Below are 16,251 nucleotides of genomic sequence, written 5' to 3'. Positions count from 1 at the left end.
TGAGAAGGTGGCTCTGTAACATTCAAAATCTGGGCAAGATTTTGGTTTGAGAGTTTTCGAAGGAATCCCTTGACCTCACTTCAAGATATCTGAATGACAGTGGGTTCATTGATACCAAAGAGTTTTGGCAAAAGCCTTGTAGTTTTTTTGCATGCAGTATAAATATATTATTTTCACATATTCTATTCCATTATTCCTGCATACTGGGGTCCCTAGACAGTTTTGAAATATCATAAATTGGATCTGACTTGGAAGCTGAGACGTGTGGATGCAGTTGGCCCAGTTTTATTTATTCATGATGATGTTAGTCTCCATAGTAGCCATAGTTGGGTTTTTTTGTTTGTTTTTTTTTTAAACTTTACCACTCTGTATAAAATGACCTATAGTGACCTGTAGGATAATCAGACTCATGAAACTTGACAACCACAAACTAGCATCCTGGAACACTGAGCGAATATATGGCTTTCCTTAGTATATTGATAATAAGGGGTCTATGGGCAATTTCCAGAACACTGCTCACCATCCAATCACAGAAAAAGGCTATTCTTACAGAAAACTATAAGTGTTTCCTCAGGTCTTGGCATGTCAATGTGGTATTTTGGAGGTATTACATTTTTATTAATTCTCAGGTGGTCAGAAATGGTTAAATTGTGCATTAAACATGTAGTAGATGCTATCAGCCCAAAAACTGCTACAACAATTTATGAGACATGATAGAGCATGGGAGTGACCATCATCTTTTAAAATAAAAAAAAAGTCCTTGTGTGCTTTAAAGTTTTCTAAACATGAGTCGGCACCTAGACAAAAACACAATATTTATTACAGGTTTGTGACTAGAAAAACATGACAGAGAGCTGAGCTGCATGTGAAATTAATCTGTAGCTTCCCAGCTTTCAGAAGATGAATAACACTTTTGTAAATTATACTGCGGACAACACCCATCTCCCCCTAAGAATGACAAAAATAGGTTTTCAGGAGGGAAGGAGTGGAAGTGATTTTACCACAGAGCAGCAGGTCACTGCTCCTACCTTATTATGGTTTTCTTCAAATATTTATGGGACAGTGACACTGTTCCCTTATGTTCCCTCTCTTTTCAAAGGAAGATTGTAATTTCATGAGGATCTGATATAAAAAAAATAAGTAAGTATGTAAATAAATAAATAATAGAGTTAAACAAAAAAGCATCCAAAAGTATATATCATAGTTCTGGTGTGGAAAAAGGACATTGTGCTCATCATAGAATGAATAAGTTATTTTATTTCTATAAATAGATTAAAAACACAATTTTACAATGATTTACTTTTGACACAAACAACATTATGAACGTACACACAGCCTTTGCTCTGGTCGACACACAGCCTTCATGAGAACTTCCAACCTGTTGATGTAACAAAGGTTGTAAACGTGGATCTGCACCTCGACAGTGTAAACGTAACATGGTTTCCATGCCAACACACACAAAAAAAGAAGCATTTAAAGGCCCAACCTGCACTTGTTGACCATATACACATTATCTGAGCTAAATACAAATACAGTTAAAATAATTCATCAAAATGGTTAAAAGTTTGTCAGCTGACCGCAATTGAAAATACATTTTACTCCTGTGTATAAATACACAATCAGAAAATATTAATAACTTGCTGACTAATGCTCTTCATGCGTTTTAAAAGATCTGACAATCAATTTAAGAGTGACCGCAGCTTTCAGTCATGTGTTACGGATTCTGATGGTGAGGCTGCTCTTGTTGTTTATCATCAGCAAACAGATTTTTCTTTTCAATAAATTAAACTTTGTGCACACAAGCACAGATATGATTTAATACTCCATGCCTGAAGTGAGAATTTTGAGTATTTTGCTGGTAGGGTATAGTTTAGTGTAACTTTGAAATAAAAACATCAGCTTTCTGATGGTGAAAGCAGCATGAGAAAAATTAAGTGCATCTGCACAAAAAGCCTGTAAAAGGCACGAACACTGAAACAGAAACAAAAGTTAAGACTTTCATCAGGTGAAGTGTTTGATATCACTGTAGTTCAAAGCATATTTAGATGTGTTGTGTCATTCTAAAAGTTGAAAATCTTAATACAAGAATGATTTGGCAAAACATTAAATCTATCAATACATTATACTTAAGATTTCAAGCAGCATTGTCATAAAAAAATAACGCACAAGGGATGAACAGTTTGGTACAAGCCCAGCTTGTACATACAGTAATTATTTGCTCTCTTGTAAGACATAGTATTAACTCAGGTTGTTTTAGTGATATAAGCATATTGCTGTCAGATTTAGAGGTCCAGTGTGTAAGATTTACAGGGATTTATTGGCAGAATATGGCAGAAATGGAATGAGATATTCTTAATTATGTTTTCATTAGTGTATAATCACCTGAAAATAAGAATTATTGTGTTCTTGTTACCTTAGAATGGGTCATTTATGTCTGCAGAAGGCACGGTTCCTCTTCCATGGAGTCTGCCATGTTGCACTGCTGTGTTTCTACAGTTGCCCTGAACAGACTAACCAAACACTGGCTCTAGAGAGGGCCTTTTGAATTTTCTGTGAGAGTCACAGCTACCATAGGTTCTCTTGGAACAGGAGGAGGAGATGAGATTTTTGCAATCTGCAAGGTCACTGCTAGATGCCACTAAATCCTACACACTGGTCCATTAAAAATGAATGCGTGAAGGGACATTTTCCCTGTGAGAAAACTGCAGTGTTTCAGTAAACCAAAACTGAAAATTGTTATAGGAGGTAAATATTTCTCCATTATTAATGAAACTGGAATGTTATGATGTTTTTTCTAGGTTCATCTCGAACAGAAGTCACTAAAATACTGACCGGTAAGATGTTCAGTTAAAAACAGGCAAAAATCTCACAGTGTTGTGTGACATAAGTGAGTCAGTCATTGAAAATAACACCAATATGGTATTAGACGTGAATGTAGCGTGCAGATGTTTTCACTCTGTACAATAGTGTGTCATGTGGTTATTTATGTCAGTCACAGTTCTATACTCATCAAGTCTCAGTCAGTGACATAAGTGAGAGGTTCTATCTGTTCTGCCACCCATCCTGTCTGTTTCCCATCCTGGCCGGTTCACTCATGAGCCTTTCTCGTCTGTCTGAGTGTGCCGGTGGTCGGCCTGGTGGCAGGAGGATGTAGTGTGTGGCGCTGGCCTTTCTGCCATCCTTCAAAATGGGAACAATGCAGGGAGAAAACTGAGCTGCAGGTGGCGCCCTTTCACTCTGCTGTCTCTGTAATGCCTTACTCACATATTTGGGATTAGCAGCAAAACTCTGTGTGGCAGGCATCACACCATTGATGTAAATTGGAAGGCTTTTTGGGCTCGGAGTACGGGGTGGGCAGGGTGGGACCAAGGGGACCCTTGGAGGAATTTTGGGAGGCTTGTCTTCCTCATTGGTGGTCACAGTCTTTGAGAGAGCAGCAGGTTTTGGTGGGATGGGGATACGAGGAGGGACTTGTGGCTTGTCAGCGGGGCAGGTTGTGGAGACTGAACAGGAGAACCGGAGTCTGGATGATGGCAGTTGGTCTTTACTACATAAAGTATCTGAAACCACAGGCTGGTGGTCGTCTCTCTGGAAAGGCAGTGCCCAGATGTTGGCTCCAAACCCACCTCCTCTGCCTGTTGGTCTGTCCTCTCTGCTTGGCCAAGAGAAAGCCATGGAGCCAGCACCACCAGCTCGCAGCGAGCTTTCCTGGTAGGCGTAATTTACCTGGCCACAGTCTCTGTTCGTGCCCCTGCACACGGCCTTGGGGCAGCTTTTGGGCAAAAGGCGCCGGCGGTCACTTGTAAAAAACTCCACCTCACTGTCGGCTGCCTCATCAGACATGAGCTCCTCAGGGTCAGGCAGAGGCGGCAGGGGTTTGGCTTCTCTCTGGTAGCTCCCAAACACTGTCCGTCTCTGGGAAGAAGGGACCACCTGGTCCCCCTCATGGGGCCGCAGCATGTTGTCAGACATTAGGCGGTAAGTGTCAGAGTAGAAAGGAGGAGGTTGGGAGATGGAGATGTTGCCTGGGAAAGGGACAAACAATCATCTATTAAATAGAATTCACAAACTCCTGAATTGTGCCGATAGATGACTACAAAGCTACATGTTTGAATATTACTTGTGGAGTCACACAGGGGTCAGTACTGGGACCACAATTGTTTATGTATATAAATGGCATCATAATGTAACAAGAACAGAGCTGCGACAATTAATCAATTATTTATTGACTATTAAATTAAACACCAACCATTTTAATAAACAATGAATTGTTTTGAGTTATTTTTGGAAGAAAAAAAAAGTCAAAATAAAAGACTCCAGCTTCTCATAATGAATATTTCTTTAGCCCTTTCTGACAGTAAACTTAGGTTGTGGACAAAACAAAACATTTCAGGATGTCATCTTGGGCTTTAGGAAAAAAGTTATCTACATTTTTCACCATTTTGTGATATTTTATGGACCAAACAACTTATAATTGACAGATTAATCAATAATGAAAATACTCTGTTGTTTCGGCCCTAATTAAGAATATTGAAATCTTTATTTGTGGACAACATGACTATCTTTACATTCTTCACTATGCAGTGTTGATGATTAGGTATAAAGGGAAAGAACATTGCATTATAGTTGATGGGATTGTTGCTGTTGTTGAGTGATTGATTGATTATTGATGGATTGGTATTAAATAGAGGTATGACAAGATAACAAGATAAGCATGTTGCTTCTTCCATCACCTTTTCAGATATGATGTGGTAATTTATGTTGCTTATTGAAAGTCTGTTGAATGTTTGTTTCATTTTGTTGTTGTTTTTTCCCTATATGTATATTATTTTTTAAATATTTCAAAATAAACTAAATAAAACAAAATCAAAAATTGTACTTTACACCAAGATACCACTGCTTTGTTATGCAAGGTTTTGCAATCACTGTTGTTTCCTTCAGTGTAGAAACAACTCTCAGAGGAAGAAACATGGAAAACAACTTGCAGTGAGAAAAAAACACTCTTAACTCAAGTGTAGTGATGGTGTAGGAGGGAGTAAATACCAGGGGGAGTGGGCTGCCCACTCTTCTTAGAAAAAAACCCTCCTGTTTTGCTGAAGGTATATCGTACAGGAAACGAGCGTAAAAACATGTCGAAAACAACCGCTTAACCTATCACCCTCTTCGTCAAACATCAGCCACAACACCCTGATTAACACAAGAATCCTCATTATCTGAGGGGCAGGACATAATCTTAACACAGCTTCCCATGTCCTTCTCTGTGGAAACATCCGACGTGCCCCAGACTGCGGGAACAGCTGGTGACCAGGGAGCAATCGCTTCCCCTCCTCCTTCACCCCGCGCTCTCCTCTGCTACACAGCTCAGTGCAGTGATGACAAACTCAACTAAACCCTGTCCCCACGCTGTTTTATTACTCACACAGTGTTAAAACTATAGCTTGTCGTGCCAAGACAAACTTAAGAATATAGATATGTGCTGAGACTACTGCATAAATTAAGTTAATTATAACATCATTAAAAAAAAATGATTTAGTATGGTAAAACATTTAGAGCACTTGTCAAATCCTTTGAGTGTTCCATAACAATTCAGTTAAGATTAAAAACAGAGTCAAATGTCAGTTGCAGTGACACATTATCAGTGTTTTGTTTGGTTTATTTTAAATTAATTTCAAAGATAATGCATAATCATGTGTACTGTGTGTCATGTTCCTTTCTATCTCAGTTTCTTCTAATGTAACTCAGTCTAAAAGGGGTTATAGTAGCAATATCTTAAAAAAACACACACATTCCTGCAATAATTGATAATCAATCATTTCATATTAATTTTAATATTATAATATTCATAGGAAATAACTGAGATTCTGTCAAATTTAAACCATCATGTGTCAATTGCATCCACATTTCAATCTGTAGTTTTCTTTTTAGAGAAATAATTTTAGATTTTCTATATATATTTTTTAAAGATAATTTAAGAATCATTTTATATTTAATAATTTTAGATTTACCATACTACTATACTTTTACTATAGGTAAAAATAATGTAAAATACTAACCGTTAATTTCCCTGGCAATTTGCTGTTGTTGAAGCTCCGTCAGGTTGTGTTCCATGTCAGCACTCAGGCCAAAGCACATTCTGAAAAATAAAGAGAGGTTGAGAAATCCATACGAGCTGTGCATGTGTGTAAATCATTCCTACACATAACCTGACGTGAGTAAGTCATTAATGTGAAATAACAAGCATGACATATGCTTTACTGGAACATATGTGCTGCTCTCCTTTATGTATTTACATTATGTAACAGCAGTGCAAATTGCTCCTCCTCTCTGAACTATATTCTTGCATGTTTTCTCTCTGTTTACCTAATAATGTAATTGTGTTTCTTCACATTATCTTTATACTATTATACTAGTGACAAAATAACTGGTGAAATAAACCCTGAAATGGTGATGCAGGAGGTTTATTATACAATAATAGCCCACTCACTGTACATTATTCAGCTTACTTTACAAAGATGCTGGCTTAAAAAAATTATTTGATGCAAAATATTGATTTTAAATAATATTACTGATTTGAAAATCATTAAATTTAGTACTCCAGACTGCAACCGTAGCAACACTGTTCATAGCAGTGATCTGCTATTCAGGAATAACAGACTGTAAAATGCTGTGGATAACAAATCAGAATTGAGTATTAAACAAAGCAGGGTAATAAAACATATTAAAGAGTTGTTTGATGCAGATGTGAACTTGTTGATTTTTATTTTTCTGTCTGTTTACACATCAGACATGACAAAAAAAATAAAAATTGTTTTACGCAACGTATTTAATATGAATTGCCACAGAATGATACTCCAGATATTATACGATGAAAGATTAAGAACTGTTTTCATTGACACACTACTGTTTTTTGTTTACATTTTGTTTCTTTCCGTCCTAGACTTGGAGAGGCGTGTTTGTGTACCTGTTGAGGTCATGCTGTCCCCAGTAGTTGTTCTGACTCCCGGCCATATCGTGGCAGAAATGTTGTTCTTAAAAAGCAGGAAGGTCTGTTTGGTATCCGTCATAAGCTCCCACACAGGTCAGCTCTATCACACCCATCATGGCTTCATTTTCACCACAATCTGTCGGAGACAAAGAGAAAACTGAGTCGAGGGGGATTCACCCACATATCTTTTACTGCGTAACGGGAAAACTTGTACATTCACATCTTGTTATAGCAGGTGTGTCAGAGGCTTTAAACACCAAAAAAAACATGAAAAAAACTCCACATTTGGCTTTTGCATTACATCACTTCTTTAATTTGTTCCGGTCACACCTTCATCAGCTTGAAATACCCATAAACAGGGAATATGAACAGTGGACATCTGGAATACAACCCAACCAGCACATCCAGCTGCATGCACACCTACCAGGCAGTTCAAAGGTCAGGGCAGATACTCTAGAACAAATACACAAAGCCTCAAAAAACAAACGTGTAACACCTATAGATCAAATAATTCATATTATAAATACTGCACAATTGTCTATATTCTACCTGTCTTGTTACTCTGTGCAAACATTTTTCACTCTGAGAAAGGCCGGCCTGCGAGGAAACATTTGAGCAAAGAAAAGTATTTTGTGTGGGTAGTAAGATTTTAAGATATAGTTTTGTTTTTTTTTATATTTCCTTGGTACAGTAAATAACTACTTACATTCCTGAAACCCTGCATTGTTTTAGGTGAGCCTCTAAGAAACAACAGACACAATGAAAACCCCAGTAAATGACTTCAGTCTGTTCTGGCAGCTGCCGTCTGTATCTCTTTGTGGTTGCAGCTTAAAGCCATTTGTCTGATGTGCAGGCTGTTGCACAACCTCTGGGTCAGATGTGGGAAGGCAGCAGCACTCCTCGCCCTCCTTCCTCTTTGTGACCGTGAAACCCTGCAGTATCCGCCCGCCCTTACAACAGGGGCTAATTGTGCAGCATTCCTGTGATGCTCACAGACACACTCCAAGCACAGCGCCTACATACATACTACAAATGAATATGTTCAACTTACATCCCGCTACGGATCCTAAAATATTCTAATGTAGTAAATAATCAATAAAAAGTGCGTCACACTGTAACTGACAATTACATATCTAGTCAATTAAAATGTAGTCAGGTGTTTTAATATAATACATGTCAAGCATGGTGGCTTGGTAGCTCTGTTGGTAGAGCATGCACCTCATACGTACTAAGGCTGTGAGTTCTCTGTAGTGGCCGTGAGTTTCACCCTGTCCTCACTTCAGCAGTCCTATCAGTTAAAGGTATAAAAGCCCCAAAATATATATTTAAAAAAAACAATAATACTGTCTAGCGGCTCGTGTCCAAAAAAAGAAAAAGGATCTTAGGTATTTTATAAAATATGTAAATCTGCAAGGTAATTTAAAAATGTTTGTATAGTCAGAGAAAGTTGTAAAGTGAATTTATATGCTTATATCAACACACCTGCGTCAGGAGATGGTAATCCCTAGAGTGACACGGCATCGGCTAATAATCAGCTGTTTGTTGTGGCTGATATCAGTACATTAATATTAATCTTACAAATGCAAATATATGAAGAGGAAAACAAACTTGACAAGTGTATTTTTACAACACAAAACCAATATTCAAAACAGCTCACCATCCCTACAATAATGAACGTATAAATTTATTGTATACCTTTTTTAATAACCTTACTTTACTGTTGTTAATACTGTTGGACTAATTAATCACTACCTAAAGCGACAAACAGTGCTGTTTAGAAAGCCAGCAAGCTTTTTCCCAATAAACTGGCTTCCTGTGATAAACAGTCAACAATTTACAGTCCTACAGCAGCAAACTCTGCACTGAGCAGCACAGACCAGTCAGTGCAGATTGTGGGCTGTTAGCTTGAGAGGTGCCAGTTCACCTCTTGGGCACTGCCACCGTGCTCTTGAGCAAGGCACTGAACATAAACTGCTTGCAGCACCTGACTACATGTATGTGGCATCTAACATCTCTCCTTTGCTGCATGTGTATTGATCCTGTTTGTGCATGTGTGTGTATTTCAGGCCTGTATGTGTGCAAATAACAAGCATGAAAACATGTCATCTGAGAGAGATACACTTTCTTCTTCTAATATATCAGCCACCGACATATCAGTTTTTATGTGAAGGGTAACATTAAACTTGCTTCCTAAGCTTTACTGACAAGGTGGAAGGCCAAAGGTGAGGTCAGGTTAAACAGACCGATTGACACCTGAGAGGATTTAGGGGTGTCAGCAGGCCACTACCTAGTTTCACAATCAAAATACTCATTCCTTTACAGATTCCTACAGGGATGCTGCTCAGTACTGCAGGACCCTAACTTTGTCATGGCAAATCAAGTGCTGTTTTCATTTAACCAAATGGTTAGAAAGTACACTCAACTGAACAATTCATTTTTAAATACCGTTTAACCTAAATAAAATAGCAAAGCAGTGCTCTGGGTAACTTTAATTTAACATTAAATGTAAACACTGAATAGGGAAATAACATTATAAATGTAAGATCCCTTCTGTCGAATTAAATCACACAGCAATTCACCTGCAAACCACTAATTAGCAACCCCCCCCCCACCCCACTCCCACAATCTCAGTTTTACTATCACACTACAATCTTATCCTTCAAAGTCCTGCTTTGTTTAATTTCACTAGTAGGTCTACAGTCAATGTGGGAAGCAAACAATGCAGAGCATGCATAATGCATCAAAAAAGCCACCACAAACAAAACAGTGACCCATGCGTCTATTTGAATATTTATGTCATCCTTAAAACAACCAGTGGTGTCGTCATTTCCGCCAGTGAGCCTCGGAGATGGAAGACGATGAACAATTATGAATTCTACCAGCAAGTACTCAGCGTCCATGAATGGAGCCACTCTCAGCCATGAATGAGCCTTTGTGTCTCTTTGGTGCGCAGCAAAGCAAGCCTGAAAATACAAGTGAACTCTCCCATGAGGTTAAGACTGAAGATACGCCATGGAGACAAGCAGACATGGCCAAGGTATGAGCCTGTGCTGCAAATGCCCTGCAGGAGGATTGTGTGTACTGGCACAGAGGCTAAAAAACAGTTTGTTTATCTCATGCAGGAGCCTTGATGTGCTGGCTGTTCCCACCTCACCTCTTTCAGGCAATAGGCCATTCACTGACTGGACCTTTACAAATGATTTCATCACGGTGCTAGAATAAATTGTGTGCTTCACATCAGCTAATTACAACTCTACTGGCCAAGCAACACTAAGATTTCTGTACAGCCTGCTAAGCGGTACAGAAATATTACCAGATGCCTTCTTCGTAAACATTTCCACCGCAACATTGCTGTAGTGGGCCACGATACTAAAAAATGCAGTAGTATGTGGCTTAAAAGACCAGTTCTCAACACCAGTATTTGCAGCATGTGTGAGGCCTGTGCTTTACATGTGACAGGGCCAAGCCTGATGGATGCAGTTCATTAAACCATCTTGCCTGCATACAGCATGATGGGATATAAGTGGCATGACCAAACCTTGTTACATGTTGGGAAAGAAATGCAGTTTGTAGTATGAACAAGACATCTGACTATAAATAACTAAAAATGCAGTTGCAAAAAACACTGATCCTTAATATTTTATTGTATAGTTTGTATAGTTTGTATTGCTTAGTTTACAGCTGTGACACAAGCACCTTTGTATTTTTATATTCTGGGACTGTGGCCAAAATGTTGTTTCTCTAATAAACTAAGCCCAAATAGTTTGCAAGAATTTCATATTTTCATTCACATTTTTACATACTGGAAAAACTGTACAGACCACCTGACCAATATAGGCCACACAATGGGCCATCATTTTAGCATTTTATTAACTGTTTACAGTTTTTGATCATTATTTTTTATGTTTTATTTTATTTATTTAATTCTTATTCTTAATTGCACACTAGCCTTGATAGCACAGCCTCAAGATGATCCTGCCCCACATTTCAATGCACATAATATTAAGTAATTTGAAAAATAAGACGAAACATTTAAGTCTGAATCTTTAAATCTAGACTTAAATCCTCCTGACTGTGGGAGTGATGCTGGTGAATCATTACTCTCTGCAATTGACTCATTTCATTCAATGTAGTAACTAAACTGTAGTTTATTCAATAAAGGTAATGCAGTTTGTTATGATATGAATCATTTAAACACTGTTTAAGATTATTGAGAGCCATACTATTTTACTGAACAGTACTTATATCAAGCAAAAATGTCAAACATTTGGTTCTTACATTTTCTTAAATGTAAGGATTTGCTGCTTTTCTTTGTCATTTATGGTAGTAAAGGAAGAGTCACTGGGTTAAAACCACACAGTGTCGGTCTTCTGGATGGACAAAAGAAGCAATCTGACGATGCCACTGTGTTCTCTGAGAAATTGTGATTTTTCACAATTCTTTTTGACATTTTACAGACTAAAGTATAATCGTGAAAATAATCAGCAGATTAATTGATTGTTTATGATTTGGTGCTATATAAACAAAGCTGACTAGACTTGATTGAGTAGGTTTGGTGGGAGTAAAGAAAAAAAAAAAGATTAAACTGATTCTCATATGTTCAGGCCTCACAGCCAGCAGGTGCGGAAGTTCCCAGGAAGGCCTTGGCTGGTTTTAAAACTCAATAAATCATATCAGTCATTCACACATTTACATTAATAATTTGATACTATTACAATGTCTACAGTCCCAACATTTCTGTAAAGGGTACGAAAAAGCTAGACTAGGAACTGTACTAACTGGACTTTTTTTCCCCTATGTAATTTCTATGCAGCCTTCAAATGTAATTGATTAAAAAAAAAGATTTAAAATATGATCTGAGGAAGCTGAATGAGAATATTTATCTAACCAGTCAGGAATGTAGTAAGTAGCTATTTAACTATACTGTCAGTATTTACAGAATGTATAAATTTATAATATATATATATACATTTAAGTAGTTTAACTAACTAGGCTATCAATGCTCCACCAATTTTCAGTGCATTGAACAGAAATCACATCGATACAGATTAAAATACATATTCTGTAGTTTCTTTAAAAATGTAGATGTTCATCGTCTACGTGTAGATATAATCAGATATAATCATATTCTGTAGATACATCATGTATTAATAAAATATTAATACATATTTAAAACAATAAAACACTATCATCAATAGAATGAACGCTATTTATTCACATTAAAGTGGATCAAACTCCACACACCATCTAATCTACCGTGTGTCTCTTCGGCGCCCTCTAGCGGCAGACCGGGGCTGCACCGACCAGTCAGGACTCACCCGTCGCGCCTCAACGGGACTTCACTTTGGCGGACATCGGTGAGCCGTGCTGCGGGTCAGGAGAACAGTCTGTCCCGCTGCTTATAGCTTTCTATAACCCTGACAGACAAGTTGAATGTGTCTACAAACAGTCCACCTTAAGGGTGCTTTCAAAGACTTCTAAAAAAAACCTGTCAAAAACCGTAATTTTGGACCGACGGTCGCGTCTCCCGAGTCTTTTTTTTTTTTTTACATTTAACGCAAAGTTCGTCGTTAATAATGAAATCCAGCTTTTAAAGTATGATTCTCACTAAACAGCCTCCCTCATTCACATCACACATAACACTGCCCCAACCGCTCGTTTTAAGAGGATTTAAATACCGATTTTCCATCATAAGTCGTGTAATTTTCATGCTCAAACGGGAGTCAGTCTTACCATGAAAGCCAAGACTTGTTGTCCATCACGTAAAGCCACGGTTACTCGACCTGTCTATGTCCAATGTGAGAGGAAATATCTATGTGTACAGTCCGAGCCAGTGTCCCGGTGAAAACTGAACCATGTGCAACATCCTTCCTCTGTCAACAACACTGGGAGGTGAAACTCATTTTGTCAGAGTGACGCGGTTTTCCACATCGCCTTATAAAAGCATCCAGCACCCCGGGCTCATACTGTAACTCCACCCAAATCCGTCTTAAAGGGAAAAAATGGGACTACCCCTCAAAAAATACAACTATTATAGGAAATTCAACACCATGAGGGAAAGTAGCCTGTGGCTTCTAAAAAAAAGCAGAGATGGAAAATAACTAGATTTGTGTTTGTTTTTTGTACTTGAATATTTGTGACTTACGTCAACGCCACTTATTTTTAGAGGAAAATTAGACATAATGGATTATTTAAAGTAATGGTCAACTGACATGGCCGATACTGATACTGATTATTTTTAATCAAGGAAACTGATAACCAATACTTGGAACTGATATACATTTGCAGTAAAAAGGAAAATATTGGTGTTAATATTTAGAACAATAAATACTCCATCATAAAACATTTGAAACGCTTGTTTCTTCTGATTTTACAGAGAATCTGATACCATGGCAATAACTATATAGTTATTAAGAATATAGAGAAATAGCCAGTCTTTTCACAGTGTATTTGTTTGCTAATATAGGTCATATAGTATCATCAGTAAAAAAAAAAACTGAGCATCTTTCATAACCAGTTAAAAACTCTTTGTAGTAGCGTTAATAAATAAATAAAATAGCTCCACAAAGTAAATTGAGCATACATAAATAAAATTAGGGCTAGTAAAACTCAAATTTGTACTAAATTTTGTGTTGACATGACTTTAAGCATCTGTTGAAAGTAGGACATTTTAAAATTAATTTATCTCATCTGCAGTCAGATTTTTAAAAACACAGATTCGGATCATCGTGACCCCTGTTTTAAAGGATCTGAATAAATCTTTGACCACTCTAAACCAAAGAACATCTTGTCTGTCGGGTGGGTTTTTTGATTTGAAATTTTGACCAAATAAGAGAATACTCACACACTCACTTCAGGTGCAGATGTCATCATCCACAAAATGAGCGTCATCACTGACAAGAAAATCTTGAGTTTTACGACTTTTAAAATGATATATTCATAGTTATTGTCATAGTTGTCATTCTTGGTGTGGATGGCCCTTCACTCATGCAAAAAATGTCTAATGTTAATACTACTGAGTGTGCTTAGCATTTCATTAATCCCAAGATAATTTATGTTAATATTCATAAATAAGAAAGCCAGATGAACAGTTTTTGCTATTAGTGTTTCTCCTACACACAGTAACTGTGGGTCAAAAGGCAGCAGTGCCCAGAGACCTCCAGGATTAGAATCATCTTATCTGTTCCATGCAATGGGTGTATGGGAAATTGCCCTTCATAAGGCAGTAAACAATTTTGGCCTGACCTGTGTGGGAGTCAGAAAGCGTGTGGGTGGCTTTTGGCGAGAGTACAATATTCAACTGATAGAGAGGAACAAGTAGGAGATTGGCGGCCTGGTCGTGGTGGACGAGAATTTGTTTTGAAGCCTGCATGTCACATTGGAGTTCACTGTCTGTGTTTGTCTTCACCCACGCTGAGAGAGGCAGAAAGACAATACAGGAGGCCATTTACGAGAAAATAACAGGGAAGTGAGTGCGGGCCATTCTTGTTTTTACCAGTCCAGACCACACTGAGCCTACAGTCCTCCCCCAGGCTGCCAAATGATCTTTTTATTGTGGTAACAATCCAAATAATTCCTCCGCCAAACAGACACATTAAATATTGTAAAGTGCTGCATAAAATAACCACCTCATAAAAGTGTACAAGAGATGCCAGATGACCCTGTGTCCTCCCCCCATTCTGTGCTATTTTTCAGTTGTTCCACTATTGTAATACTCCAATAAAATCCACACATGGTCATATATGGATTAAGGAGTGGCTCATACCTACAGTATATATACCTAATAAATCACAAACCCACAAAATAAATACACCAGATGCAATGTGCTTCGATTGCTGCAATCGTCGTGTCCCTCTCCCATCAACGTAACTTGTTTGCTCAAAGTAATACTCATACTTTTTAGCAAATAACCTATTTGATCAACTTCCTGTTGTGCAATGCAGTGATTGGTAGCACATGTGATTGTTGTGTGACATAAAGGGGGGCTGTCAGTCGTGATGTTGTACTAAACAAATGCAAGAGTCATAAAGCTACTCACATCTTGATTTTGAAACTCCATAACAACTTTAATAGTGTAATTACCATAGTGTAGTGATGGAAAACATGACTTCTGCTCCTCCTCCATGCCAGGTTTTAAAATATGTAGCTCATTACAGAGGACTTTGGGCAGTCACTGCTGGTATGATAGTTAATTGTTGAGTCTTATTCTCAAGTATTTGATGATCTGTGTTGGCTAAAATTTCCCGTAATTTTCATCTAAGGATGCTGTAGGAAAAATGTAGTTGCATGAAATCACTATAAAGATTTCCTTAGGCTGTTATAGGGGGAAGCCCTTTAATCCCATAATCATCTAATAAGTGTTTGCCCTTAGCTACCTTAGTATTACCTTAGGCATTGCTAGAAGGTCCTTGGTAACCATTATAATGATCGAGGAGGAGGAGACTTACTTCTTGTCACATTGTCCTTTTATGAATATTTGTTATTGCTGCTGGGTTAAATTTACTTTAGATTATGTGCTTGTGTTTTCCATATTCTCATGCATTCTCATCTTCTGTCCAGTTTGGCTTTCTGTTTCTTTTTGTCTTCTTTTTCTCTTTGTTGTCCATTTTGGAGACATAAAATGAGCAAGTATGTTAACTAAGCTAGCTAACAACTCACAATAATGCTGTCTTGTAACATAAAGGAATGATGTGAATGAAGTGTTACTCGGTAACTAAAGTACAAATGTGCTGTATTGTGACATTAACTACAGTGAAAGTCTCATCTTAACACTTTGGCAAGAAGACAAACTAAGAGACTTTATGCAATGCAACTGAACCCATTAGCTTAGGGATATATTGTGCTCAGGGGGCAAATTTAAGTTTGAATTGTTATGCAACTGGGCACTGAGAATGAGACTCAACAATCGACCATCTCTGAGCCACCAGTCAAAAGTGTCTGTAATTTGATGACTTTGGAACAACAACTTTTTCTAGAATGACTTACTGCATCTTTAAAGGTCTATTTTTCTCTGTAGAGGCGAAACAGGACCATCAAAATTTCATGTTTTTGCCCCCTGGACCAGGAGATTTTCTCACCCCTGCCGCTCTGCTGTTGCTCCGCCACCCTCTGTGGGTGATTGTGGTGACCCAGGATGCTCAGAGCTGTGGGGGTTTTTGTCGGGGTGGGCCAGTCTCCCACAGGGGAGGTCAAGTCATTTCCTGCTCTGAGAGACCTCCGTCCCTCACAGCTGTCAGTGCAGTCAGAAGCCCACCTCCCACATCTGC

The 16,251-nt window shown here is 38.1% G+C and overlaps 1 protein-coding gene across 1 annotated transcript; it reads right to left on the bottom strand.

Moving 5' to 3' along the window:
• Positions 1–2,328: 2,328 nt before the first annotated feature.
• errfi1b (ERBB receptor feedback inhibitor 1b) lies at positions 2,329–12,918 on the bottom strand. Its single transcript, XM_084721508.1, has 4 exons — positions 12,719–12,918; positions 6,962–7,121; positions 6,054–6,133; positions 2,329–4,025 (listed from the first exon to the last, which is right to left on the bottom strand). The coding sequence occupies exons 2-4, from the start codon at positions 7,006–7,008 to the stop codon at positions 3,043–3,045; spliced, it is 1,110 nt and encodes a 369-aa protein (XP_084577634.1). The 5' UTR covers positions 7,009–7,121; positions 12,719–12,918; the 3' UTR covers positions 2,329–3,042.
• Positions 12,919–16,251: the final 3,333 nt, after the last annotated feature.

The sequence above is a fragment of the Lutjanus erythropterus genome, chromosome 6 (genome assembly GCF_056507025.1).
Source record: "Lutjanus erythropterus isolate fLutEry1 chromosome 6, fLutEry1.hap2, whole genome shotgun sequence".
In the NCBI taxonomy this organism is placed as follows: Eukaryota; Metazoa; Chordata; class Actinopteri; order Lutjaniformes; family Lutjanidae; genus Lutjanus; species Lutjanus erythropterus.
Note: the sequence above shows the minus strand (reverse complement) of the source record. Positions and strands in the feature narration are given on the sequence as shown.

Excerpts from the sequence above, each read along its gene's own strand:
- errfi1b (XM_084721508.1), bottom strand. The coding sequence starts at position 7,008 with ATGGCCGGGAGTCAGAACAACTACTGGGGACAGCATGACCTCAACAG. Across the intron at positions 6,134-6,961 it reads GGACAGCATGACCTCAACAG|AATGTGCTTTGGCCTGAGTG; the intron begins GTACACAAACAC and ends TTTATTTTTCAG. Across the intron at positions 4,026-6,053 it reads AATTGCCAGGGAAATTAACG|GCAACATCTCCATCTCCCAA; the intron begins GTTAGTATTTTA and ends TCCCTTTCCCAG.